Genomic DNA, 26,656 nt, shown 5'->3' on the forward strand with positions numbered 1-26,656 from the left:
AAAATCCTTTTTTTTTTCTTGTAAATTAATGAACAAAAAATTTCAATACTGTAACAAAGGACAAATCAAAATACAAAACATTTTTAAAGGATTCCACATTCCAATACAACTTTTATATATAATTGTTTACAAAGGTATTTACATTTCACCTGTCCTTTGTTGCAATAAACTGATAAAAATTCAGTTAGAGGTGCCTTCATTAATTTAAAAATTCTTCTAAACTTCAAATCGCTGCATATTTCCACAAGTTTAAATTCAACCTGTACAATTCCAAGGTGTTTCTATTCTTGAATAAACAGCCATCCATAAAATCGGAACCAACTGGAAGCAAACAACTTCCCATTCAACTGTACTTTATCCTAGATGTTTTTGGTTTATATAGCTGGACTAGTATTTTTAGCAATGAGGCAGTTACGAGTATTACTTAAGAACCTTATCCATACCTGCACTTAATGGAATACATGCTTGGATAAAAAAATAAACTCTTATTCTGTACATTTTTACAGATGTTAAATTAGTCACAAACATTTTCTCCCTAGCTATATTGAAGGCTCATTAAACCAACACACTGCTCATTTGTCATCATATCTTTCTTCAGTCTTCAAGCAGCAGCTCCAATTCTTCTATTGGGACCCGTACTCGCAGTTCTTTCTCAGCCATAAGATCGAGGTTCTCTTGCAGCTCATCTGGAAAGTATTCCATAGCATCCATATATAACACCTATAAATACGGAGGTCAATAAAGAATTATCAATTCACCTCAGTGCTACGATAAATCAGACCTAGTTTTCACTTAATAAAAGAACAAGTATAGAACAACAATAATTTATCAAACTTGTATGCTCTCTGACTCAACAATTCTGGGTGGCCACAACAAAGAATTTAAAATCAAACATAAAAATGGTAGTTTTGAAAAAAAAAATCATTACAACAAAGTAATGAAACCTACTTTTGCCCAGGGACAGTTTTGAAGTGCTCTGTAAAATATGCCTTTACTTTTTGCCCGATCTCCCAAAGAAACCTGCAAAGGGAAGAGAAAAGCTGCATTTTAAAAGGGCAATTGTTTAGAACAGCGGTTCTCAACCTGTGGGTCGGGACCCCATTGGGGGTCGAATGACGATTTGCCAGGGGTCGCCTAAAACCATCGGAAATATGGGAAGTATACTTGCGAGTTGAAGAATCGCGCTCCAATGGTTGACTCCACAAGCCAGCTTCAGGCTCTTCAAATCACTAGCCGAATTCGGCTTCAGGCGCAATGAATTAAAAAAGAGAGAAATCTTTGCTCTGATGTCTCCCTCTCAAGCCAGCTGCAATCACTCCCAATCGCTAGCCTAATCTGGCTTCAGGCGCGATAAACTTAATAGGGGAGGAGTCTCCGCTTTAATGCCTCCGTCCTCAAGGCAATCGCAAGCAGTTCAGATCGCTAGCCAATACGGACGGCTTCAGGCACGATAAATTCAAAATGAAAATAATTTTACGGTTGGGGCCGCCACATCGTGGGGAATTGTATTAGAGGGGTCACCACATCGTGGGGAATTGTATTAAAGGAGTCGCAGCACTATAAAGGTTGAGAACCACTGGTTTAGAAACAATATATGAGTTACACTATATATTTTTTCAGTTTAGAGATAAAAAAAAAGAAATGAATGAACATAACAAGTTGTGATCAACAAAAGGGAAGCTAAACTTTTCAAAATGCTGCATGCAGCTGGTTCAGAAAAAGGGCAAAGAACCAATCTGTTTGCTAAGGCTCATTCATATCGTTATGAGTTGCCCTTAACAGCCTTCTCTGGCTTGATAGCGGTTGTGGTAAGGGATGCAATTTAACTTCCTCATCTTCCAAATGGGTGCAGCAGGCAATAATCCCATAATATCAGGAACCAGAGTGAACTTTTATGGTGTCCCTGCACCCAGGATTTTAAGTGTGGATTAGGAAACCTCTGGTAGAAAGTAAAATACTCATGTAACCACCTTTAAAATTGCCCTAATCCCACTCCTCAAAAGACAGTTTTAAATTGTCATTTTGAGAATCTCTGAAGGTTCTAAGAGGATGGGATGGTTTGTCCTACCCTAACTTAAAACAATGTAAGGCTGAAATTGGGCCAAAAATACATACATTTGGGGATGTAAAGAAAAAAAATGAGCATTAAAGGCCAGATCCTCATTTCTACACTTAAATTTGAGCCAAATACTGCACAGCTGGAATTGTGATTTGGGCAGCACAATTTTGGGCTACTGAGAAAGGCTGCACATGGCCCACAGGCTACCCATCCCTGCCCTGTCAATTACTGGAATTGTAATTGGTAAAGGAAGAATGTATAAATCTCACTACTGTATAAGTACATAAATAAAATGACAGTCTAATATTTGCTTTCACAGATGAGGAAGCAAATTTTCTTTTTGTTTTTCTTTTACAATTAACTGCTTCCTCCTGACAATCTGCTCCTAGGTCTAGGAATAATATGGGAAATTAATGGAAAATTACAGGTTCACTTAAAGGAAAAGGTTTCCACTGTCCAGTCATTTCTGACTCTAAGGAGGTGGTGCTCATCTCTGTTTCTTAGCTGAAGGAGCCAGCATTGTCCAAAGACATTTTCCATGATCATGTAGTCAGCATGACTATAGGCCAAGGCGCACAGAATGCTGTTACCTTCCCACCAAGTGGTACCTATTTATCTGCTCACATTTGCATGCTTTCAAACTCCTGGGTTGGCAGAAGCTGGGGTGAGGAAAGGAGCTCACTCCATCCTTGGCGCTTGGGTCTTAAACCTGGGCCATCAGCTTTCTAGCTGATAAGTTTAGTGTTCCTTACCTTACTTTAACAAAGACGAGATAAATATCAAAGCAAATATATTTAATACATAAACAACTTTCTACAGTGATTTTGCAATCCATATACTTTCACAGCACTCATAGGCATAAAACGAACTGTAAAATGTACCATTCTAAAAGCTTTTAATTAGTAACATATTCAGAGGTTACCTACACGATTAGACAATGTAAGGCAAATGTTGACACACTCACCATGAAGCATATATACAACCTCCAGAGCAATGGACAATGAGCACCGTTTTCAGTCTGCATTGCATGTTCAAATAAAGCTTTGATTCGATTTGTTAACCCAATTTCAGGAATGGTTGCATACACATCTCCAGTCGGCTCCCTAAAGAAAAGCAAAAACAGAATGGTCACAAGAGGATCAAGAGTCTTCATCAGCACCCAGGAAAAATTGGGCAGCATGATTCTATGTGACTAAGGTTCTCCTGAGGGCGCCAAGATAAACTGCATAGGATATCTCGCTTTATATTTAACATTTATTTTTCACGTTCATACTTTCATTTTGTATGTATAATAACTTTTCTTGGCAATGACTGCAGTGGAGAAAAAGCTAGTCATTAGCTCATAAGAGGAAGAAAGACAACTAAACAACAAAGGTAAGAACAGAGCTGCTGGCTGGACCAGTTAGATAAACCGTGCCAATCGGATATGCTACAGCCAACATAATGCCATCCTCTCCTGTGCTTGCCCCTACATTGCTCATCTCCCTTACCTCTGGACCCTTTCAATTAGTTTTTTCCTCATTTGCTCCACTTGGATTGCAAACAGCCAAGGCTCCAGCGATTGTGTAGTTCTTGTAACAGCATCAAAAAACCGTCGGGCTTTGCTAGCATTGTGAGACTTGCTTTGGATCTGGATGTATGAGCTCCAAAAAGACTGGTTGCTGGGATATCTCTTCAAAACCTCCAAGAGTACTTCACGAAGAGGACTCAAAGGATACACGCTGATTTTCATGTGGAACCTGAGCAAGCTTACATGCATGAGGGAGATGGCTTCAAGAGGCATAGTGAAATGTTGACCGGTAAGCCTTTCTCCAGGATCCTTGTCTTTTAGCTTTTGAGAAACTTGACGATATACTGACATTGCAGAGTCAATCCCAAGAGTTAAATATTGGAAAAGAGTGTAACAACCAACCAAGCCAATCAGATGGCTGGAACCACTAGCATGTTCTTGATCAGAAGTGAGGTTTTCAGTTAAACAATCTTGAACTAGGCGTTCATACATTTTCCGAGCTTTCAGAACATTCACTGCTGATACATGTCCCTGATAAGGAACATACTGTCCCCTTTCAGCCAGTTTGATCAATATGTATGTTGCACGTGATTCTACAGCTCCTTCTAGATTTATTAGTAATTCTGCTTCCAGTTTAGCATAAAGAAGGCTAAGATGACAGAATTGGGGGTTTTGGATTCCACTGATTCCAGCCATCCCCAAAGATGTATCAAAAACTTTTCTAGCATCTTCTATATTGCCAAGTAGCCACTCCAGGTAAGCGTATAGTTGCCAAAGTGAAACATTATTTCTGTTGTCAGGTGCCTTAAGAAGATTTTTAGCTAATTTTTTGCTTTTCTTGCCTTGCAATTTTAGTTTCTTTTTCTTTCCCATTTTCAAATACTGAGTGACCTGTAAAATCAACACAATCAAATGAAGAAACAGCTTAAAAATGTAATGTACTTTGTATACAAATACAAGGATTTTATTTGTTTCTATGCATTCTAGCTAGGTCCACCAATCAACAGCCACATATCTTTGCCTTCTATCTATATTTTTTGTATTTTTACACCAGGGGTCCCCAACCTGTGGGCCATGGCCCACTCCCGGGTCGTGTCCTATTTGCAACCGGGCCATGTGAATTGTGGGGCTGGCACGCATGAGCATAGCCCCACTCACATGAGCACCAGTGCTCACAGCCCCGCTCACACGAGCAGCGCCCCAAAGGCTTCTCTCTTGCATGAGAGGAGCTGCGCATGCACGCCAGCCCACCGCTCGCCTGGCCCAGTTCCCCTCCCCGCTCAGCTGGGCCGCCAAGCCTCCTGCTCCCAATGCTCTAAACCTGGAGCAATGAGAGCAGAGGCTGAATGGGACGAGCGCACCCTGCTCAACTTCCCTGACTCACTGAGGCTGCCTGTGCAGGATACCCCATCTGCTTTTGGCGCGTTGGGCAGCCTCGGTGAGTTTGAAGGAGCATGAGACTGTGCCCCCTAAAGGCTTCTCTTCACCACACCAAAAGCTTTAGCAAAAAGACCAAAGGCTTCAGGGGAGCAATTCTGCACTGCTTCAGGCCTTCCCTGCCTTTGCAAAATGTTTTTGCACAGATAAGCCTGAATGACTGGGCTCCAAGACTTCTCTTCTCTCTTGTGCGAGTGGAGCTGTGTGAGTGAGCTCGTGTGCACACCAGCTGCTTATACGGTCCAGTTCCCCTTCTCCCCCCACCCCAGCCAGGCCGTCAATCCACAAAAGGTTGGGGAACCATTGTTCTACATAACCTCTGCATTCATCACTACTCTAAACCCACATCCAGAACATCCTATTCACAACCCACCATAGCACATGCTATGCCACAGGCTGAGATGTTGAATATCAAGTTATATTGGATATCCTTTTCTATCCAAAACTATCAACTTTAGAAACCGATTTGTAGATATCATGTATACATTTGATCTACTATCTGTACAAGAGAAGAGAAAGAGCATTACCTTAGTGATTTCATACTGAAGCCAAAAAATGCATAGGTTAGATCTGTCTTTGCCTGAAAATAAGGGCAGCATCATATGAAAAAGATTCTGAATAAATTGCTCTCCTTCCTTAGAGTGAGTCACATGCTTCTCTCCTTGGACCACTGAATCCATATGACCAATATTACTGACTCCAAAAAGAGGCATATGCAAAGAAGTCAGAATTCCTTGGTCGTCATACCCATTGTCAAATGAGTTATTTTCATCCATCGCTATATAGAAGGAAGAAGGCAAAAGTCTACAGCTGCATGGAACTCCTAAGAATTGCAAAAATGAGGAGAATAGTTGAAACTGAAGTTCAGGGCTGGAAAGTCTTATCAATGATGGTCCAAGGTCATCAAATAAGACCTACGGAATATATAAAAGAATATATGTTATTGTAAGGAATGAATCTGAAACAAAACCAGGCCTGAACCTAACATTTATCAGAGGAAATTAGAAAACAAGTTCACCCACAATAACAAAATCAGCACTAGATATGCAATCTTTCCAAAATCTGGATGTATTTTAATCAGCCAAAAACACATAAGCGAGGCACTATAGAAAGAATGGAGCAGATATACTGTATTTTCTTTGAAATATGGGAGCTGATACTGCCACATTTTCCATGAAAGGTCTGTGTTTTTGAAGATTTGCCCAGCCCACATCTTCCTAGAAGCAGATGTAAGTAGTCATTCAGTGTCAGCTTCCATCTTTGACTCAGGTGTCTCCACCAGCACCATAAAAAAAAAGCTTATCTTACAATAAATGTGGGTCATATTGCATCATACCAACCTGCCTCTCTGGATCTTCACAATCTTCTAATGACGGTTTCTTGTTTTTTTCTGGACGCCAGGGCAACCAGTGTTTTGCTTCCCGGGAACGTTCAATATGAAGCCAGTTTTGCCATTTTGGTAGAGATCTATCTTTTATTTCTTCTTCATCGTCTACATCTTCCTCATCTTCATCTATTTAAAAATCGCATTTGTGAATTTTTCAAAATTGCAGCTGGATATTAAGTTCTAAAAAGTTTATTTCAAATTTAAAAAAACCTGTTGTAAAATGGCCACACCTGCTCATAATAACTAAGACTGAGAAGGATGAGGGTGCATGCAAGTTCAATCTTCAATATCCCTGTCCTTGAATTTCCCATAGAATGATCATCTTTTAAAGACAGGATACCAAACAGACAATGAGAATGATAGGATCAGGCCAGGGCAAACAAGTTTGCCTAAATAAGAAGAGTATTCTTAGAGAAAAATAGTATGTTTTGAATTACTTCACCCTTAAAAAAAGAAAGGCAAAAAAAAAAAAGCAAAAATATTTCTACAGTAATTTTTAAACAAAGGGAAGTAATTCAGGATTTTTTAAAAAATCCACTTTGGTTAAGGCCCCAGGCTAGAAACCAGGAGACTCTGAGTTCCAGTCTCGACTGAGGCACAAAACCAGTCCTCTCACTCGGCCCGAGGAAGGAGGCCATAGCAAACCTCTTCTGAAAACTTGCCAAGAAAATTGCAGTAATTTATCCAGGCAGCTGCCAGGAGTCAGCCAGGAACAAAAAAATTTAAAAATCAAGATCACAGTAAAACAAATGCTCACTGTTCATAATCAGTGAGTACCTTGTCCTTCACCAAATAAATGACAAAAAACAAAGAAACTTAGTCCTCCAACTCACTACATGTTCATATACCGTATTTTTCGGGCTATAAGATGCACCAGAGCATAAGATGCACTTAGATTTCGAAGAGGAAAACAAGGAAAAAAAATAGTTTTGGGCCTCCATGCGTCCAGTTTTTGCCCTCCCTGGCCCCCAGGACCACTCCGCAGGCCTTCCAAACCCTCTGTGCATCCTGTTTTTGACCTCCTGAACATACCCCTGCATCCTGTTTTTGCCTTCCCTGGTCCCCAAGAGTACTCTGCAGGCCTCCCAAACTCCCTGCGTGTCCCATTTTTGCAAAAAACGGGACACGTGAGGGGGGGTTTCAGGAGGCCAAAACCAGGGCTGTATTCGGTCTATAAGACACACTGACATTTCCACCCACTTTGGGGGGGGGGAATGCATCTTATAGTCCAAAAAATACAGTACCTGTCATTCACACGCTGAATAAATGTTACTGCTAAAAGTGTTTAATTGTGCCAGAACCTTTGTGTTCACTCTTATAACCTAAGGGCTTCTGCCTATCCAAAGCAATTTACATAACTCAATCCTCACCAAAATCAGAAGGACATTGAAAAACAAAGAAATGTGGGCAACCCTTCTGCTTTTCAAATCATCCTTTGGGACTAATTTTTTTCCCCCTTAGGTTCAACAAGATGATTGCAGATGGCTATTTTCCAGCTTAGCCTAACTTAACTAGTGCCTTCAGAAATATTGACGTACAGCTCCCATTCTTCTGCAGTAAGCTAGACACTGTCTATACTGGCTGATGTAAAATGGGATTTATAATTCCATAAATCTAGAAAGCAAAGAACTGGAGAACACTGTTCTAACTTGCGGACATAATGAATTATAACAGTGTGACTGAAGCAGTGCAGACATTTCATAAATTATCTATTTCTTTTGGGGAAACCAGAACCAACAGAAGAGTGTGACTTTATCACGTGCCCCGGCTCCTCTCAGATCTGAAATGCAAGGTATTTACCAGGTGGGTTGATGAGCACCCAGCCTCCCTTCTCTTGTTGGTGCATCCAGGCCTTCCAACCTTTAGCTCCTTTTTCTCCAACTCGAGGCTCTCCACTATCCCAAAAGGGTTCAAAGAATTCCCTCTGGAATTGGGGATGGAAAACGAATAAATACATGAAATTACAATCGCAATCCTTTAAAGTAGATTCTAAAAGTCATTAATCGCTTTAAAACGTCCTTATAATATCTCTCATTAAATATTCCATTGAATGGCTGGGATTTTTAATATAAATTTTTAGAACAAGTTATTTAAAAAGTTAGGAAAAATGTCTTCCAAAGATGACTGATGCTGCCAAACGTGTTCCTATTCATTTTTTTTAAAAAAACTTTTCTTCTTCAAAATTGCCTGAGCCATATATACACACTATATGAACTTAAACAATTGACTAATTGCATAAAAACTGGATGAGTGCTAAAGTAATATTTCTTTGATTAATATCTACACATATTATTTTTTTCTTTCCCCATAAATGCAGCCTGCTTTTGTTGTTGTTACCCAAGCCTAACTTGTCCAAAGTCATTCAACTCGCTCTCATGCCTGCTTTCTAGTCCGGTGCCTTAACCACTAAACCAAATTGGATCTCAGCTATTTATAATAATCTAACTATAAATAAAAGGACAGGTCACACAAACAATAGAATAATAAAGTAAATAAATAAATAAATATAAAAATCTAAATAAATCTAAATAAATCTAAATAAATAAATACCTTCTCTAAGTTTAGGATCACTACTTATCCTGGAGTCAGAATTATTTATTATTTTATTTTATTTATTATTTATATTTTTATACCGCCCTTCTCCGAAGACTCAGGGCGGTGTACAGCCAGAATAAAACAGTAACACAACAATTAAAACAATATATCACTAAAAATCTAATTCAATTTGGCTAAAAGTTAAAAAAATAATAAAATAAAATATAAAAACCCTATAAAACCCCATTAAAATTCCCATTAGGCCAGCCCTGCTCGATGACATAAGAAAGTCTTGAGCTCACGCTTAAAGGTCCGGAGGTCAGGGAGTATGCGTAGCCCCACAGGTAGTTCATTCCACAGGGCAGGTGCCCCCACCGAGAATGCTCTTCCCCAGGGAGCCGCCAGCCGGCATTGTTTGGCTGATGGCACCCTAAGGAGGCCCTCCCTGTGAGAGCGCACAGGTCGATGGGAGGCTATTGGTCGCAGTAGGTGGTCCCGTAAATATCCCGGTCCCAAGCCATGGAGCGCTTTAAAGGTGATGACCAACACCTTGAACTGTACCCGGAAAACCACCGGCAGCCGGTGCAGCCTGCGCAGGAGAGGCGTTATATGGGAGCTACGAGATGCTCCCTCTTATCTCCCGCGCAGCCGTATTCTGTACCACTTGGAGCCTCCGGGTGTTCTTCAAGGGGAGCCCCATGTAGAGAGCATTGCAGTAATCCAGGCGGGAGGTAACGAGGGCATGAGTGACCGTGCATAAAGAATCCCGGTCCAGGAAGGGACACAACTGGCGAATCAGGTGTACCTGATAAAAAGCTCCCCTGGCGACGGCTGTCAAATGTTCTTCTAAAGACAGCCGTACTAGTATTAGTCAATTTGGCCAAGGCTGGAGTAATGGAAAGGGAGAATGACAGTATAGCATCATTCTTTCAAGAATTCGATGGTCTAAGACCAGGATATTTGAAAGACTGATGGCTTCTCTATCAGTCTTTTACAATTTAGGTGCCCTCGGGATTTGGGACTTGAACATATAGGATTCCCCAGCATGCATTTCATCTCAGTTGTTCACAGAAATAAAAACGATGAAGGCTCTTTATTTTGAAGGAAGTGTAATACTGGCCAATTTGTTTTTTGACACAAAGCAATTTTTAACCAGAACTGAGTAAATCAAAAAGGAAGGGGATTATGGTAGTAAAGGACAATGCTAAAATTTTAACAAGAAAAAGTAGGTTTTTAAGAAGATTCAAATATCAATTTTAAAGTGCAAATGAAAATTCTAGTTGTGAGGCTGCTTAAAGTCATCCGGTACACCCAGTTAAACCGTAAGAAGTGATACATAACTAGTGCAATGGGCCATGTATTCCAAAATTACTCCTGCTTTTTCCATCCACAGTGCAGTCCTGGAACCAGAATTTGGAAGCACTCATATTCTGAATTAAAGCAATCAAATGTGACTTTGTCTGTCCTAGGATTCCTGATATATTTATCCTACAGATTTATAGGATTAAACCAACCACTAATCCTGGAATGTTTTAAATAAAAGAATAGCTTGCCATTTCTGGATAAAACAAGAACCAGATGCTTCCGACCCCCATCCTCTGTGGATGGCAAGCCCAAGCCTTGTCATATAACCGTAAACAACTGCTTAGTTGTTCAACAAACCAAGCTAATGAGTTTATGGCTAAGACAAGATATAGACTTGGGACATCTCAGCTCATCATCATTACTTATACTCTTCCCATAAAAGAAACATTCTGTTCCAGACATAAATAGAAATTTGTATTAACTGTGTTATGTACATTGGCATTCTGGTTAGAAGCCACTTTAAGGTTTGAATCAATTCCTGACTGAAAAATGATTTTAGAATTGTTGAGCTTATATAATCTTCAATCTTTCCGTTTTCGGAGTTACCATGACAATAAAGCGCTGTAATCACCCCTTACCTCAAGCAATACAAACCAATAAAGAAACCAAAGGATTAATACAGTTAAAGTCATACATCCTTGTGACATTTCTTATTTGGTCTTTATTCCATTGTTCTAAGTTGGCGATGACAACCTGACAACCACTAATATATTTGAAACTTAGCCTTGTGGCATTTAAACTATAAACACGTATAAAGCAACCCTAAAAAGTTAATTGCAAAACTGCATTCATGTTACTATGTTATTTATTGCTAAGCAAAGCCTCCATCCTCCAAGCTGGTGATGCGCAGATTCTCATTCCTTCCCACATCCATGAGCTATAGGGCAGAAGTCTCCAACCTTGGCAACTTTAAAACTTGTAGACTTCAATTCCCAGAGTTCCTCAGCTAGCTTTGCTGCCAAACTGGAAGCTTTTCTGGCTGAGGAATTCTGGGAGCTGAAGTCCACAAGTCTTAAAGTTGCCAAGGTTGGAGACCCCTGCTATAGGGCACGACCTATTTGCAAGGTGCAAGTCAATTTGATCTAGGCTTATCAGATTGCAGAAACACTCACTGAGCAATGCATGATCGTACAGTCCACGGCACGACCTAAAGTACTATATTTTCAACATTAACATGTTTTCTTGTTTAAGGAGCAAATCAGGGTTAATATCTCCCTTAAGGCCATCCAGCAAGATCAATAGTTTACTACACAAAATATGCAATTCCTATATATATATGTTTGTGGAATAAGAAAAAAAAACATTCAATAAAGCAATAGTATGACCTCTGGGTATTAGAAATCATCAGCTGGGTTCATAGATTTGTCAGGTTATTAGCTTGTTTTAAATATGTTAGTTGGGGAAGGAGAAATTGGAATTGGAGAGGCTAGTTCTTTTTACCTGTCCTCTTGTTGGCAGATCTTTGACATTATCTGGTTTAAAAAAGGTAAAGTCAAGCATGGCTTGGAACAGGGACACAGCTTTTTCCGAATGGCCAGCCTGTCTAAGGAAATGGCACTGCTGAAGAAAAATGGCTTGGGAGAAAAAAAAAAAACATTTCATGTAACAGCTGTTCAAATACAGATGACAATTTCCTTTTTTGTTGTTTATGACCGCATCTCTATTAGCAAGTCCCAGAGCTTGAATTACAGCAACCACATTAAAAAAATGAAAACATATAATCACTTAAGTAATGTTTTTTTTAAAAAAAGAAATCAAGATCGCCCATCAAGACTAATCATTATTTTCTTTCAGTTCCGTCAAATTTAAACGTTCCAAGATTTTACAAAACTGCAAATAGAAGTAACATTTTTGAGAACAGTAGTCAAATTCATGAATGCAACCAGGAATATTTAGGAATACAGTAGGTGTATAGCCAATTGTATATTATGCATATTTTCTATTTTGTTTTTTTTTTTTTAAATCTTGCCACCTGAAAACATAAAAAACTTTTATCTGATATGTTAGAAAATGGAGGGGAAAATGGCTGAATTAAACTTAGGAACTTAAAAGTTGTTTCAGTCAGATGACACAATGAGTGGGACTGCACTCGTGGTCATGTGCATACAACGCAACTGTCAAGTCATGGAGTCATGGAGTCATTGAGACAGTGAGTCTTGTCTTCTGACTATAAAGCCAGTAGGCGCATTTGGATCAACTCAGAGTGACCCCATCTAAACCACTTCCTGAAGCAGCCAACTTTCACTGTGTTCCTTTCTGACAGGTTGTCACTATGACAGGCAATAAAATAAATAACCACTAAGTGGCAGAAGCCTTCAGTGTAACTTCCTTCATCATCCCCTGCTCAAAGACTCTCATTTAAAGTCTGATGTATCTTCTTAACAAGATTTTAAAAAACCTATATGGTTATAAATGACTGACAACTGCTCAATATTCTTAATCAATAAATGAGACTGTCAGGCAAGATCTACTCCTCATTAGAGGCACAATTTAAAAAGGGGCCCTCATTAATTCTGGCACCCAGTAGCATTTTTTCTAACACTTTCCCATCTGGGAATGTCTACCAACTTTAATACTCTGTCAAAATTAATTTACTCCAGTCCTGGCAAATACTGCTGAGATTGAGCCCAATGTAGTTCTCAAAAAGAAATAAAATTCACAGATGAAAGGATTCAGTTGGGTACCTGAAAGTATTTTTAAATACTGCTGCTAACCTAACAACAAGCTCATCTTTCAACTATGTTCACTGGTATCAAAAATAGCCAGCCCAGCTTCCCTGATCTGAGGCCTCCAGGAACTATTACACCATAACTCTTGTCAACTCCAGCTAGTACAGCACCGGGAATACTGAGGGTGATTGGAACTGTAGTCCAACGCTCTAGTCCAAGGTCAACAAACTCCAACAGAGCCCCCCCCCCCCCCGGCTTCTAGTGGGTTTATGTTTTAAATATATAAACCCAACCTTCCCCAACATAGCATCTTCCATATACGAAGAATGAATTCCCACAACTACTAACCAGCTTGGCAAATACCGATGCTGTGAAGAGTTTCGGAGTCTTACAGCCCAACTGCCAAACTGGAAGGCTAGAACAAAGGAAGAGTCTGCAGGATTCAGGGGAACAACTCTTTCAGCTGAGCAGGCAGGCGTATTTAAGGATTTCCGCCAAGAGCAAGATCATTATTAGTGATCCCATAATATAGCAGAGAACCGTCATGTATTAAAGTCTCTCTAAAGAAATTACTTGAAATCTGTGTGGAAAAAGCAACTGCGGGGGACTTTTAGATCAAAAGGACCATTTGGCTACGATTCAAAACATGTTTTTTTATCTATGCTTTTTCACATTTTCTCCCACCACCCCTCATATCGGAAAATATGTTTTTGATTTTGAGTCATGAGTTTCATCAGTAAAGTTTCTGTCTAGCACTGTCTACAAAGAGACCTTGATTTATAAAAGGATCATAAATCAAGGGGAGGAAAAAGAAAATTGGACCCCCAAAACAGCCAATGAGAATCAACCATGATCTATGCAAACAAAAAACTGAGATAAGGTCTGTTCTTTTTCTTCTTCTTCATCATCATCATCATCATCATGCCTCATAAGTAAATACAAGTACCCAAAGACCCAAATGTGTCATGACAGGAGAGGGGTTTGGTCTTTTAAAAAGCCAAAGAAGCTCAGATGCCCTCTTACCTAGCATGGCTTCCTCTGTGTCTGGCAGTGCAGGATGGGACACCATACTGCCATCATTCACAGCTGATAACGTGCTCAGGCATTTTCCATAACAGCCATGTGTTTTAGAGACAGTAAAGGTGCTGAACTGACTTTGGCAGAATAAGAGATATTTCTGCCACAGGGCTGGGTTGTTTGGGTGCAAGAAAATCAACTTTTGCCATTCCTTCACCACAGCAGATGGCTCCCAGAACTCTATGCAAAGTTTTAGCCGTGCTAATTTCAGGTCCACTTCATTTGGGTTGTTTTCTATTGCTCTTTCCAAAATAGCCAGCTTCTTCTCTAGTATTAGCTTGGATGATTTCTTTCTCATTTCCCGTTCTCCATCACTGATAGCATAACAGCTAGGATGTCTCATGAGCTCATCCTTAAAAATAAAAGGAACAAATATGATAAATAAATAAAATAAATAAAAGGAACAGATATGAGCCAGCAGTGTGCAGCAGCTGCTAAAAAAGCCAACACAGTTCTGGGCTGCATAAACAGAGGGATAGAATCAAGATCACGTGAAGTGTTAGTGCCACTTTATAATGCCTTGGTAAGGCCACACTTGGAATACTGCATTCAGTTTTGGTCGTCGTGATGTAAAAAAGATGCTGAGACTCTAGAAAGAGTGCAGAGAAGAGCAACAAAGGTGATTAGGGGACTGGAGGCTAAAACATATGAAGAACGGTTGCAGGAACTGGGTATGTCTAGTTTAATAAAAAGAAGGACTAGGGGAGACATGATAGCAGTGTTCCAATATCTCAGGGGTTGCCACAAAGAAGAGGGAGTCGGGCTGTTCTCCAAAGCCCTGAGGGTAGAACAAGAAGCAATGGGTGGAAACTGATCAAGGAAAGAAGCAACTTAGAACTAAGGAGAAATTTCCTGACAGTTAGAACAATTAATAAGTAGAACGACTTGTCTGCAGAAGTTGTGAATGCTCCAACACTGGAAATTTTTAAGAAAATGTTGGATAACCATCTGACTGAGATGGTGCAGGGTTTCCTGCCTGGGCAGAGGGTTGGACTAGAAGGCCTCCAAGGGTCCTTCCAACTCTGTTGTTATATTATATTAAATATATATATACAAGACATTTTAAGTAAAATTGAAATGGAATTGAATGTCCTTTGGAAAAAAACATCAGCCAATCCAACTGCTAATTTTGAACTGGGTACTGGAGGAAGTGAAATCAACAGCCAAGGCACATGCACAGGCCTGCTTAATCCCCTCCTTCCAATCTGTGCAAGCCAATTCAATCTGGTTCTCTTAGTTACATTCCAAGTGGCCATTTGACTTTTAAAGAAATTTATCGGAAACTTATTGATTTTACATTAAAGTTTCTTCGTGCAGGGAGTCCTTGGGGTTACAATGACAATTGGGCGTGGGATTACCGTCTCTAAGCGATGCGGTTCTTAAAACACGCCATGTAATCATATCACTTGGCAACAATTCTGGCAACCCCAGCTGCTGTCATAACCCCAAGACAAAGTGGGTTGTTCAGTAGGAAGCGGTAGAGTCTCAGGTAAGGAGCAGAGGGGGTGTTGCAGGGGAGTGGGAGGGGCCCATTGCAGGAGGGAGTGCAGGAAAGTCAGGGGACAGATAGCCTGGTCTGTGGTAATGTGAGGGCAGGAAGGCTGAGGATGGACAGTATGGAAACTGTGAGTGCAGAATAGCTAAGATGTCTTACCAGAATGACTTGCAACCTTCCCTGCCACCTCTCCATTGACTCGTTTGTGGAAAACTGGCAGAAAAGATCACAAATGGCAATCAAGTGTCTTGGGACATTGCAACTCTCATAAGTGCAAGCTGGTTGCAAGTATCTAAATCACAATCATGTCACTACGGGGATGCAGTGATGAATGAAACTGAAATGAAATTACAATGAATATCACTAGTTCAGTACCATCACAAACTTTGAATGGTTACTGAAGGAGTGATTGGTAAGTGATGACTACTTGTAGCTATGGAGATTCTCAGTCATCCAGGTCACGGTTGTCCCAAAGATGCTTTTTCAAGAGGCAACTGAACTTTTTCTCTGAAGACGTTTCACTTCTCATCCAAGAAGCTTCTTCAGCTCTGACTGGATGGACTGGATTCTCCACTTCCAATCCTTCTATCCCCCACCATCCAGTCAGAACGGAAGGAGCTTCTTGGATGAGAAACAAAACGTCTTCAAAGGAAAACAAGACAGTCCAGTTGCTTCTTGAAAAAGTACCTTTGGGACCACTTGTATCCTCCTCTTTTCACAGTAGATAAGAGTGGCAAAGCAATGCAGGAATTGGTAGAAAATTTGCACTGACAACATAGTAAGCACCTGTCAATTTCTGAGACTTGGTCTTCTAAAAATAGAGTGGAAATCTGCAGAATTAGGGGGAAGGGGGCATTTAATTCAAGTATGCAGAGAATATTCCAAAATCCAATCTGTTCCTCTAAAATAATCGCCTTTGGTCATAACTTCACATTACAACCTTAAACCTTAATACGTACATGCCTACCTGAAAAGAAACCAAATCCATCCATGCTTTGACATCCCTGGGATTCTCTCTGACTTTGCAGTTATATTCTTCCACCTTTGCCATTAGGGGGGAGTCTACATTCTGGGGGTTCTCTTGAGGGTCTTGCTTATTTGGTAAGCCATGTTCAGCAGAGGGCCCTTTTCCTTGTAGCCACAGCGTGGTCTGCGGATCATAAATCCCAAGAGGGTTTACCCAGCTTGTAGAAGGAGCCTCTGATGGATCTAGTTGCAAAATTGGTATCCAGGAGGCTGAGCCACATGAGGAATCCTGATTTTTACCACTGACATGAATGCCTTCTTCGTTCAGGAGTTTCCGACCACCTTTTGTGAAGTAGCGTTCCGGTCGCTTATAGGAAGATGTTTTTTCTGCTGCTGAGCTCTCCCAAATAATATGTTGTTCCTTAGGTTGAAGGCCAAGGCAGAAGTTGCTTCGTCTCTTATACCTTTAAAAGCAATAATTAAAACTGACTATTCCCAAGGCCGTGGAGGGAGAAAAATCTTTCTCAGACCCTAATCACTGTAACTTTTAAGATTTTATTCTGAAATATTTCCCCCCACAAACTCTCTGAGCCTTCCCCAGAGACTACTGACGTGTAAGACATTAGACATTCACTATAACCAAACCATGAAGTGGGAAAGCAACTCCTACAAATTCTGCACCGTTCCTCAAATGGCAAACATCAGCAGGACTGCCACCTCCGAAACCAAAACCTGAGGGTTAATTGTTGGTAGGTAGCTCTTGATTTTTGCAATTATTTAGGGTCCCTTATTAAAACAAATTTATCAATTATTTCAATTTATGCCTTGCCTTTTCTACTTAGAAGCAGGATATATCACTTATTTTTATCTTTTAAAAAGAAATAAATTCATTATATATGGAAAGCACCAAAAGTACAAGAAGCAAGGCAATATATAGTATACGGGCTGTTTTTAACGTAGTGCAGAATAGCAGCATATTTTCAAACCCCAAAATTATTTTTAAAATGTTAGAAATGGATATTATATCTATAAACTGAACAATGTCTTGTCAGGCGCAAGACAAGACACCGAGATTTAAATGAGCTCAATCCTATATTTGCTTATATCTAATGGGCAGAATTTTGCCAAACTAAAGTGAAAACCTTTTAATCTACTGGAGGATGAGGATATATCTGAGAGATTCTAGGGGATGGCTACTCTGAACCTCTTACTCCCTCCAGATCAGGACTGCACAGCCTCTTAATTCAGGCTTCTTTTTGGGAAAACTGTGTTGCCAAACTTTCTCCCCACTGCTCCTACAGATGCACAGTCCATCACACTGTCAGGTTGACTGCCTGGTCAGAAACTGTAAGTCTGATGACCAAATTTTTCAGGCCAATTTTCTTGTCCACTGTTCACCTTCCCACTATTAAAAAGCAGGAATCCTACTCTGCTGCGCATTAGGCGGGGGAGGGAAAACAGGACAAGGCCAGGCTAGAAAGTTGCAAAAAGCTGCTGAACAATCAACAACAGAGGATTTCCAGATGCAAAATGGACTCCCTCCGATGTGAGACTGAGGCAAGTCAACTGTGTTGCTAGAATGGTCAGGTGCAAATCCATTCGACTGTTGGCTCTGCAGAGCCGGAACTTATTAAATTAGAATTAAAACAGGACTCAGGTGGTGATTAGTAAACGAACTCACTGGGCGGAATTATGGCACTAGAGAGCAAATGTCTTTTCCTGTGACAACAGGCTTCAAAACATTTTTTAGGAACTATTATAAATCTGGAAAGATTCTCAGGGGATTTGCTTATGTGCAAGACGAGTTGCTTATTAAAAGAAAAGATGTACTTTTTTTTTTTTATAAAGGACAATCCTGTTAAAAACATCCACATGCTCAACAGCTTAGCTTCGATTTTTAATTCTGCAGTCAGTTAAATATCAATACCAACCAGGACAACGCACCTAAAGATATTACAGTCAAGTACCTATTGTGACTATACAGCAAACTCCCAAGTCTTAACTTCCCCTCTCACTTCCAGATCATGGAGCTGCTTTGTTTCACAAAACTGAGCAGGACCCATGGGCTGTTTGTTCTCACATCTAGCCAAAATAAGGGAAGGAAGGACTAAAGGAAGAGAATTTTGCTCAGCCTTCTACATATTGCATAAAAGGAGATGCCCCGAGTTCTTCCTGAATCGGAGATTATTAGTATTCTTAAGTTATATTTTACTCTCAATAATATTATCTAAACTGTCACTGCTACCAGTTTGATTACCTTGCAATGTTGCCTCGATATAATGACTTATATTGCCAATTTGCAGGGTCTGGCTTCTTATCTGTTCTGAATCCTTCTGTTGTCAAACCCTGAACGTCATCAAGCCAAGTAGAGGAATAGGGCACATTTGTGTTTTTTTCTTCTAAGCTGCAAAAATAAATTTAAAAATGAGGGAAGGGGAAAATAAGTACAGGTAGTCTTTGACTTACAACCATTCGTTTAATGACCGTTCAAAATTACAACAGCACTAAAAGACGTGGCATGACCAGTTTTCATCCCCATGGTCACATGATCAAAATTCATACATGTGGCAACTGGCATGTATTTATGATGAATGCAGTGTCCCAGGGTCATGTGATCACATTTTGCCATCTTCTGACAAACAAAAGTCAATGGGAAACTAGATTCACTTAATAACTGTGCTACTAATTTAACAACTGCAGTGATTCGCTTAACAACCATTGCAAGAAAGATTGTAAAATGGGGCAAAACTCACTTAACATCTGACTAGTCTAGCAACAGAAATTTGGGGCTCAATTGTGGTCATAAGTCAAGGACTACCTCTAGTACAAATCAAATAAAAACTAAACAAAAATTTAAGCAGCATATTTTAAACCAACTAAAATTTAGGGTTCCTCTTATCCCTCAAAACTGATGAAAAAGGGAAAGAAAAGCTGAACTACTGAAAGAAGTGAAAATATTGCACCTCACGTCATCAGTAGGATTTATCGGTATCTGCTCAGAAAAAAGCCACACCAGTTTCAGTGGAGTATGCCGCAAGTTAAAAGAGGTAGGATCCTGAACCAACTCATTCCATATGTAAAGTATTTTCTTTCCTACTTCTGTATTTCCCCTTTCAGAATTAGCTGTATTTGCATTGAGGTGTTGCAAACATAATTACCATCCCGCTGTTATTTAAAACAGTATTGGGGCTTAGCATTTTAAGGCAACCTGTGCTTTCATTATGAGTTGTTTATCTAGAGCCATCAGTATATTTTTTTTGGGGGGGGGGAAGCATCTAACAATATGTACCACAACACTTTTTTTCTGATATTTTATAAATAATTAGTTATTAACAAGAGCTAAGAAATACAAGAAACAATTCAATGTAGTTTTACAAAAGGATCAGAAAGCTTAAAGACAAAAATATTAACATGAGATATTACCTTGATATGTACACCTATTTAACCTAAATAAAATGACTGATAGAAAGCTAACTTTTGTTTTCTTTTGAAATCATTCCCAGTATTGTGCCAAAACCTATTTCAAAGTATTCAAAGAGTACATTTACAGAAAAAAGGTTTGAAATGAAAGGCTGGTTAAATCATCCAAATCACTGAAATTCTAAAATGAGTGCTAAATTAATACATTAAGAAATCCAAAACTATATGTTCAGAAACTTTCCCTGCTCCAGCTCATATTAATCTGAACAGTTTGCAAAGGAATTTAAGACACGCTGATAGAAACCAATATATTTCTGGGTAGCAACAGTTTCTTAAAATTTCAACCTGGAATTCAGATTCTAAAGGCAATAAATGCCACGTTCTAAGTTAATTCTATTGCTTGTGACAATGGTGAATTTCTGCCCAATATGAATAACCACAAAAATGTGAATAACTCAAAATTATTACTCACAGAATATAACTTAGTATTATAATAGTACCTCATTCCAAAGCCTGAATGAATGATTAACTAACATTAGTCAAATTACAGCTTCTCAAAAATTTACAGCCAATTACTCATTGATTTCAGTGGTACAGAGACTGGCTGCCAGTTATTCTAAACATTAATAATACAGCATAATTTATTTTAAATGGCTATCATTACAGCTTGATCTTGACAGTCAAGTCAGTTTATAATAATGTATTGTGTCTATTTGTTATTCATATCACAATGGCAATAAGAGAGAAGGTGGAAAATAACCCCAACCTCCATGTTTTGATGAGGACAGACATTGCTAGCATCTCCAAATATTGAAAAGAGTGTACTGACCGTATTTAAACCTGCATTCTTTCTTTCTCATTCTAGTAATTCCAAACTCCAACAGGACTTGTATCTCCACATAAAATATTATGGATTAGGGAGACTACCTTTACTGTTGAGGTCACTATCTGGCTTCAGGCCAGTTACTCTCTCTCAGCCTATTTTACTTTACAAAGCTGTTATTTTAGTGACAAAAAGCAATAGATTACCACTAAGTGTAACGCCTCGAATTCCCAGATGAAAGACTTGGTATACGTGTAATAACAAAACAATCTGCCTTTTATTTCGACTCCATTACAATCCCTGTTCATCTCCCTGCCCATCAATCCAACAAACCACTGCTTTTTTCCATTTATTTTCTTCTCAGAGAGACACTTCTAATAAGATGACCATACAAATTACACTGCAGTCTACTTGTGTCTTTTTGTCTCTAAAAGAAAGGATAGGAGACATCCTAATTTTTAATGCATGCTTGGTTGATAATTCTCATTGATTTGAAGCACAATCCTGTACATTATTTGGAAATAAGTTGCACCACTCAAAAAGGAAAAATGTGCATGAATTATTCTCAAATCTGAACTATCTTTGTCACTAATGTTATTCAGAAAAAGGAAGAAATGATTGGATGTACGAGAAGTGCAAGTTCAGAAATGAAATGTACTTACGTACTTCAATTCTGTTCCTCCTTTTTCATTATTTCTATCATCTCTCCCATCCTCAACTTCAGACCCACTAGTGGTCCATTCTTTTCTTCTTTTCTTTTTATTTTTCTTGTGATCTCGTTGCTTTTTCTTTTTCTTTCTTTTTTTAGGTGACTCTTGAAAACTTTTGTTGGCTTCATTTTCTCCAGGAAGTTCAAAACTGGTGGCTGTATTGCTTATAAAACAGATAAAAATCACATTTTCAATGATATTCCTATACCTATTGGAAAATAGAAAGATCTAGTAGGCATGCTAAAAAATGAATTTTTAAATGAAAGATGAAATCTAAAGAAGATGGCACAGATTATACAGCATATTTTAAAGTTTTGTTTTTCCAAACACAAAGCAAGTTAAATATGAAAATTTAGGCTGCAATTATAAAGATCACAGCTAGTTTACATGTCACATTTTTCTTACAAAGCAATAAAATCATGTATATGCCTGTCTTTGACAAATAGGTATGTTCTAGTTTGAGAGACCTGAAATCCAATTATCTCAAGATTGGTGGTTACCAATCTTCTAAAACGTCTTACGTCTAGAACAAAGATACAAAGATTTTGTATCAAAAAACTGAAATCAAGAGTTAATTTTAAGAGTGAAAAAACCATTAATCTGAGCAGCGATGACAAATGATCATACTGTTCCATCTGCACCAAAGAATTAGAACTTATCTACTTATTTAGGAAGGAGAGAATTTTAAATAATAGTCTTTGTGATTTAGTGTGCATAAATACAGAATGCTGTAGCAATTCTATAAGCATGGGCATCCTCAGGCTCCTGCCACTTTCATCATCTGTCACAATCCTGCTTTTGTCAGACTAACCCACAGGATATGCAACCCGCCCCTCCCCCGCAGATGCTGCTATTAATATATAAGAAACCAAACTGAAAGGTAAAACGGCCTTTTACCTTTCTGTTTACTTTTCTGTACTTTTCTGTTTTAAAAGTTTTAAAAGTACATTATGAACAACATAGCTAAAGGTCTTATACTACCTTTGGAGCGGAGGAGCACAGTGAGTATTTTCTAAAACATTTTGGTGCAATCTCAGTGCTTCTTCATTGCAGAAACTTTGATTTGTCAGCCAGTTCAAATCTAAAGATTCAGAAGAAAGACAGATTATTAATACAGCAATAAAACTGCCATTGGTTTGTTTGTTTTTTACAGTTATGGATGAATCTTTTTTATTTTCCTTTGCCTCATAAATAGAATAGAATAGAATAGATTTTTTTATTGGCCAAGTAAGATTGGACACACAAGGAATTTGTCTTGGTGCATACGCTCTCAGTGTACATAAAAGAAGAGATACATTCATCAAGAATTCTAAGGTACACTCAATGATAGTCATAGGGTATAAATAAGCAACCAGGAAACAATCAATATTAATATAAATTGTAAGGATACCAGCAACAAAGTTAGTCATACAGTCATAAGTGGAAGGAGATGGGTGATGGGAACAATGAGAACATTAATAGTAGTGCAGATTTAATAACAGTTTAACAGTGTTGAGGGAATTATTTGTTTAGCAGAGTGATGGCATTCGGGAAGAAACTGTTCTTGTGTCTAGTGTCAGGCCTGGAAACCATACTAGGCCGTAGGTTTCCAGACGCTGCCACATTTCTCCCCTGAGGGGAAGAAGGGGGGGTTGATGGGTATGGTAACATTCTTCAAGCAGTCAAGGTCGGATAGTGTTCGCATCTGCAGAAGGAGTGGCAAGAAGAGGTTTCAAATAAAGTGGAAGAACGTTGGACCATGTGACCAGCAAAGGGGTTGGGGGGTGGGACTCTTGGGGTTTGTATAACTGGGAAAAGAATCTGGAAGTTTCAGTTTTGGAATTTCACTCATCGTGTGCCAGTTTCCTTATGCTAGTAAAGAACTTTGAAAGACAATGGCTTCAGAGGTTTTTTTTGCAGAAGAGGTTTTTCTGGAACCTTGACATCTAGTTGTTCTGGTGTGCAGTGCTCTGTAGCGTTGTTTTGAGGGTAGGAGTTGGAACAGTTTATGTCCAGGATGTGAGGGGTCTGTAAATATTTTCACCGCCCTCTTTTTGACTCGTGTAGTATACAGGTCTTCAATGGAAGGCAGGTTGGTAGCAATTGTTTTTTCTGCAGTTCTACTTATACTCTGAAGTCTGTGTCTTGTTGGGTTGCAAAACTAAGCCAGACAGTTATGACAGACTCAATAATTCTCTGTAGAATGATAATTCGTTTCAGCACAGATTGATAGCTTAGTGAGGCTACAATTTACCAAAGGTAGGCAGCAAAGCTAAATACGTTTTTCAGCCTGCAATAAGATCATATCCACTCATGTCCATTCGTGAATCAGGCTAGCGCGGCTACTGTATCCTGACAGCCAAAAGAGAGCACCTTTGTTGCTCCCTTACAACCATCTGAGTTTGTGCAGTTCAGATACAGTAAAAAGCCCAAAATCTGTGGAGAAAAAGCGATGCTGTTCTGCACCGTACTGCTCCTTGCTTATGACACGCATCTACCTGCAAATCCCTTGCACTCTCACTGTCAATATGCTTGGCCTGTATTACCTGAGACCTGGCTGGAACTACAATATCTTCCTGCTTGGTTACCAGGGATTTCTTAAGGGAACGTGTAGGATGTCCTCCAAGACTTATGAACTGGAAGCCTGTCCTCCCCGGGCTCTTTCATGCAGCTGGGATGGGGAGATAGTTTCCCTGAATCTGTAAGCTGTTATTGCCTCATTGTGAGAGGAAATGCAGCCAGCAATCTTTAAGGAAGCAGCAGTGCACCCCACTTCTCAAAAAGCCCTCTCTGGATCCAAAACTCCTACCCTCAAAACAACACTACAGAGCATTGCACACCAGAACAACTAGACACAACTTCTTCCCGAACGCCATCACTCTGCTAAACAAATAATTCTCTCAACACTGTCAAACTGTTTACTAAGTCTGTACTACTATTAATCTTCTCATCGTTCCCATCCCCCATCTCCTTCCACTTATGACTATGTGACTGTAACTTTGTTGCTTGTATCCTTATGATTTATATTGATATTGTTTCCTGATTGCTTAATTGTACCCTATGACTATCATTAAATGTTGTAAGTGTTGTACCTTAATGAAGGTATCTTTTATGTACACTGAGAGCTTACGTACCAAACAAATTCCTTGTGTGTCCAATCACACTTGGCCAATATTTTATTCTTATTCTTATTCTATTCGTCTGTGGAAATTGGGAATCTGGATTTTTCAAGAATTCTCACCATGTGACCCTTTTATAAGACTAATCACAAGACTGTGGAATATAAAGTGCCCATTGTGTGTTTTCTGTTTAGCCCTGTCACCTTAACAGGGAAAGAGTATCTGCCTGTTTACAGTCAGCTTTGTTAACAGATCCAGTTAAGTATGGGTTGTGCGTAAGAGCACCAGCGTGTCTACCTTCCCTGTCTTAATATGCCCTTTAATTGTATTCATTTTATGTATCAATTCATGCTTATACATATACATATACATATACATATACATATACATATATATATATACACATTATCTGATACATACTCCATAAATAAATAAAATAAATATAAATAAATAAATTGTAACTTTGGGCTGATGCAGCAGCAAGGCCTTTCAATATGTCAATGTGCTGTACTGCCAATGAATGATTTTTTTGCACACACTAAGCATTGTCAGGAATAGATTTGAGGGCTCCAGAATCGCTGGGACTACAACTCCCAGAAATCCCGGCCAGCGTACCGTAGCCTGGCTCAGCGGGGAGGAATTCTGGGAGTTGTATTTCCATCCATTCGGAAGACCTCGGTTTTGGAGAACGCTGCGTCTCTGCAAAGGGCATCTGTAGAAACAAGCGTCCGAAAGGAAACCCAAAACATGGTTTCAACGAAGAAGGGCTTCTTTGTGCGCTTGTTACTGAGGCGCATAAATAAAAGCAACGTCATTACCTCTGTTCGAGCCTTCGCTTGGTTGTACGCCCTCGGCATTAGCAGCATCGCCAAAAGCAGGAAAAAGAGCCATCAGGGCAGGCCACGAAAAACCTCCAGAACGATGACTTCCGCTGCCGCCTCCAGCAATAGGGCAAGGAAGGCGACAAGATGGCGCGAACCCTCTTCCTGAGCATGCTGGGAAATGTAGTTTTGCTGAGCGGTGAGCTCAAAATGGCGCTGCTCCATTCATTCGTGAGAAAATTCTTCGTATTCCCTCCATGCAATGTGGGCGCAAAGCAGATTCTAAAACTGCTAATCAGGAAATTCGTGTTTTCAGATTATTGGATGGAACCTTATTTTTTAAGTAAATGGAAATCGGTACATATTTAAGCAGATCGGTACATCTTTGAGTACTAAAAAAGAAGGTTGTACATTACCAGGGTTGCAAAACTTTAGACAACTAAAAACTTTAACTTTATCCTTTTGCTATAATTTATAATTGGGGTGTGTGGGTGAGTGTTGAAGGATTTATCAAAAGGATATTGTTGAATAAATTTTGGGCTTTTTCTTTTAAAAGGAAGGTAAACTTCCAGAATTTTTAAACAACCTCAAATAAAAGCGTACATTATATTTACATTCTGTAAGAGGAGAATTTAACAGGTTAGAAGATGGCATCCAGCTGAAATATTTTGAGAGAATGAGTTTCTATATAAAATATGCTCACGAAGGTGTTACTTTTAGAGTGTTAATAATGTATACTGTAGTGTGATAACAAATCACTCTTAGGTGTTGAGAAAATGGAAAATTATCTGCAAGAATCAACACCTTTCTTTTAAAAATTGAAATACATACAGGGGTGTGGTGTGTTTTTTTTTGGTTTTTTTTTTACCCAGACGAGTTTAAAACAACAAAATTGATTTAGGTCAGGCCTTTCCAATGATTTTTCTATTTGTCTTTCAATCAGGTCATTAATATGTCTATTGGATATAAAGTAAGCAGCTGTTGACATCCTGAACTATGGACAGATTTTTTAAAAAGGAGGCTACATTGTGCAAATACAGAACCCAGAATCTACTGCTTCTCCTTTCTTGTGTTTTAGAAATTTTGTCTTTTTATAGAACAAACTACTTAGACTCCCTGTGTATATTTTATTATGGGTATTACCATGATTAAATGAGCTATGCTTCTGACATCTGCCACCCTAAGCTGCTTCTTCACTTTCCGTAAACGGATAGTCAGCCTGAAAATTGTTTTTACTGGTGAACAACATGTTCAGATTATCAGGTGTCTGAGCCAGAGTTTTCT

The 26,656-nt window shown here is 39.2% G+C and overlaps 1 protein-coding gene across 2 annotated transcripts; it reads right to left on the minus strand.

Annotated features, from left to right (window-relative positions):
• On the minus strand, nucleotides 1-25,516 carry NRDE2 (NRDE-2, necessary for RNA interference, domain containing). Of its 2 annotated transcripts, none has more exons than XM_058162535.1 (14): nucleotides 25,370-25,516; nucleotides 22,435-22,534; nucleotides 21,410-21,613; nucleotides 18,758-18,904; nucleotides 16,502-16,964; nucleotides 13,986-14,391; nucleotides 11,734-11,867; nucleotides 8,194-8,317; nucleotides 6,347-6,519; nucleotides 5,534-5,920; nucleotides 3,550-4,460; nucleotides 3,024-3,162; nucleotides 949-1,020; nucleotides 1-720 (listed from the first exon to the last, which is right to left on the minus strand). In XM_058162535.1, the coding sequence occupies exons 1-14, from the start codon at nucleotides 25,440-25,442 to the stop codon at nucleotides 595-597; spliced, it is 3,459 nt and encodes a 1,152-aa protein (XP_058018518.1). In that variant the 5' UTR covers nucleotides 25,443-25,516; the 3' UTR covers nucleotides 1-594. The 2 variants fall into 2 exon arrangements, with proteins under 2 accessions (XP_058018518.1, XP_058018516.1); XM_058162533.1 differs by having other exon boundaries at nucleotides 21,410-21,616.
• Between the last annotated feature and the right edge of the window lie 1,140 nt (nucleotides 25,517-26,656).

Source organism: Ahaetulla prasina, chromosome 1 (assembly GCF_028640845.1).
Source record: "Ahaetulla prasina isolate Xishuangbanna chromosome 1, ASM2864084v1, whole genome shotgun sequence".
Classification (NCBI taxonomy): Eukaryota; Metazoa; Chordata; class Lepidosauria; order Squamata; family Colubridae; genus Ahaetulla; species Ahaetulla prasina.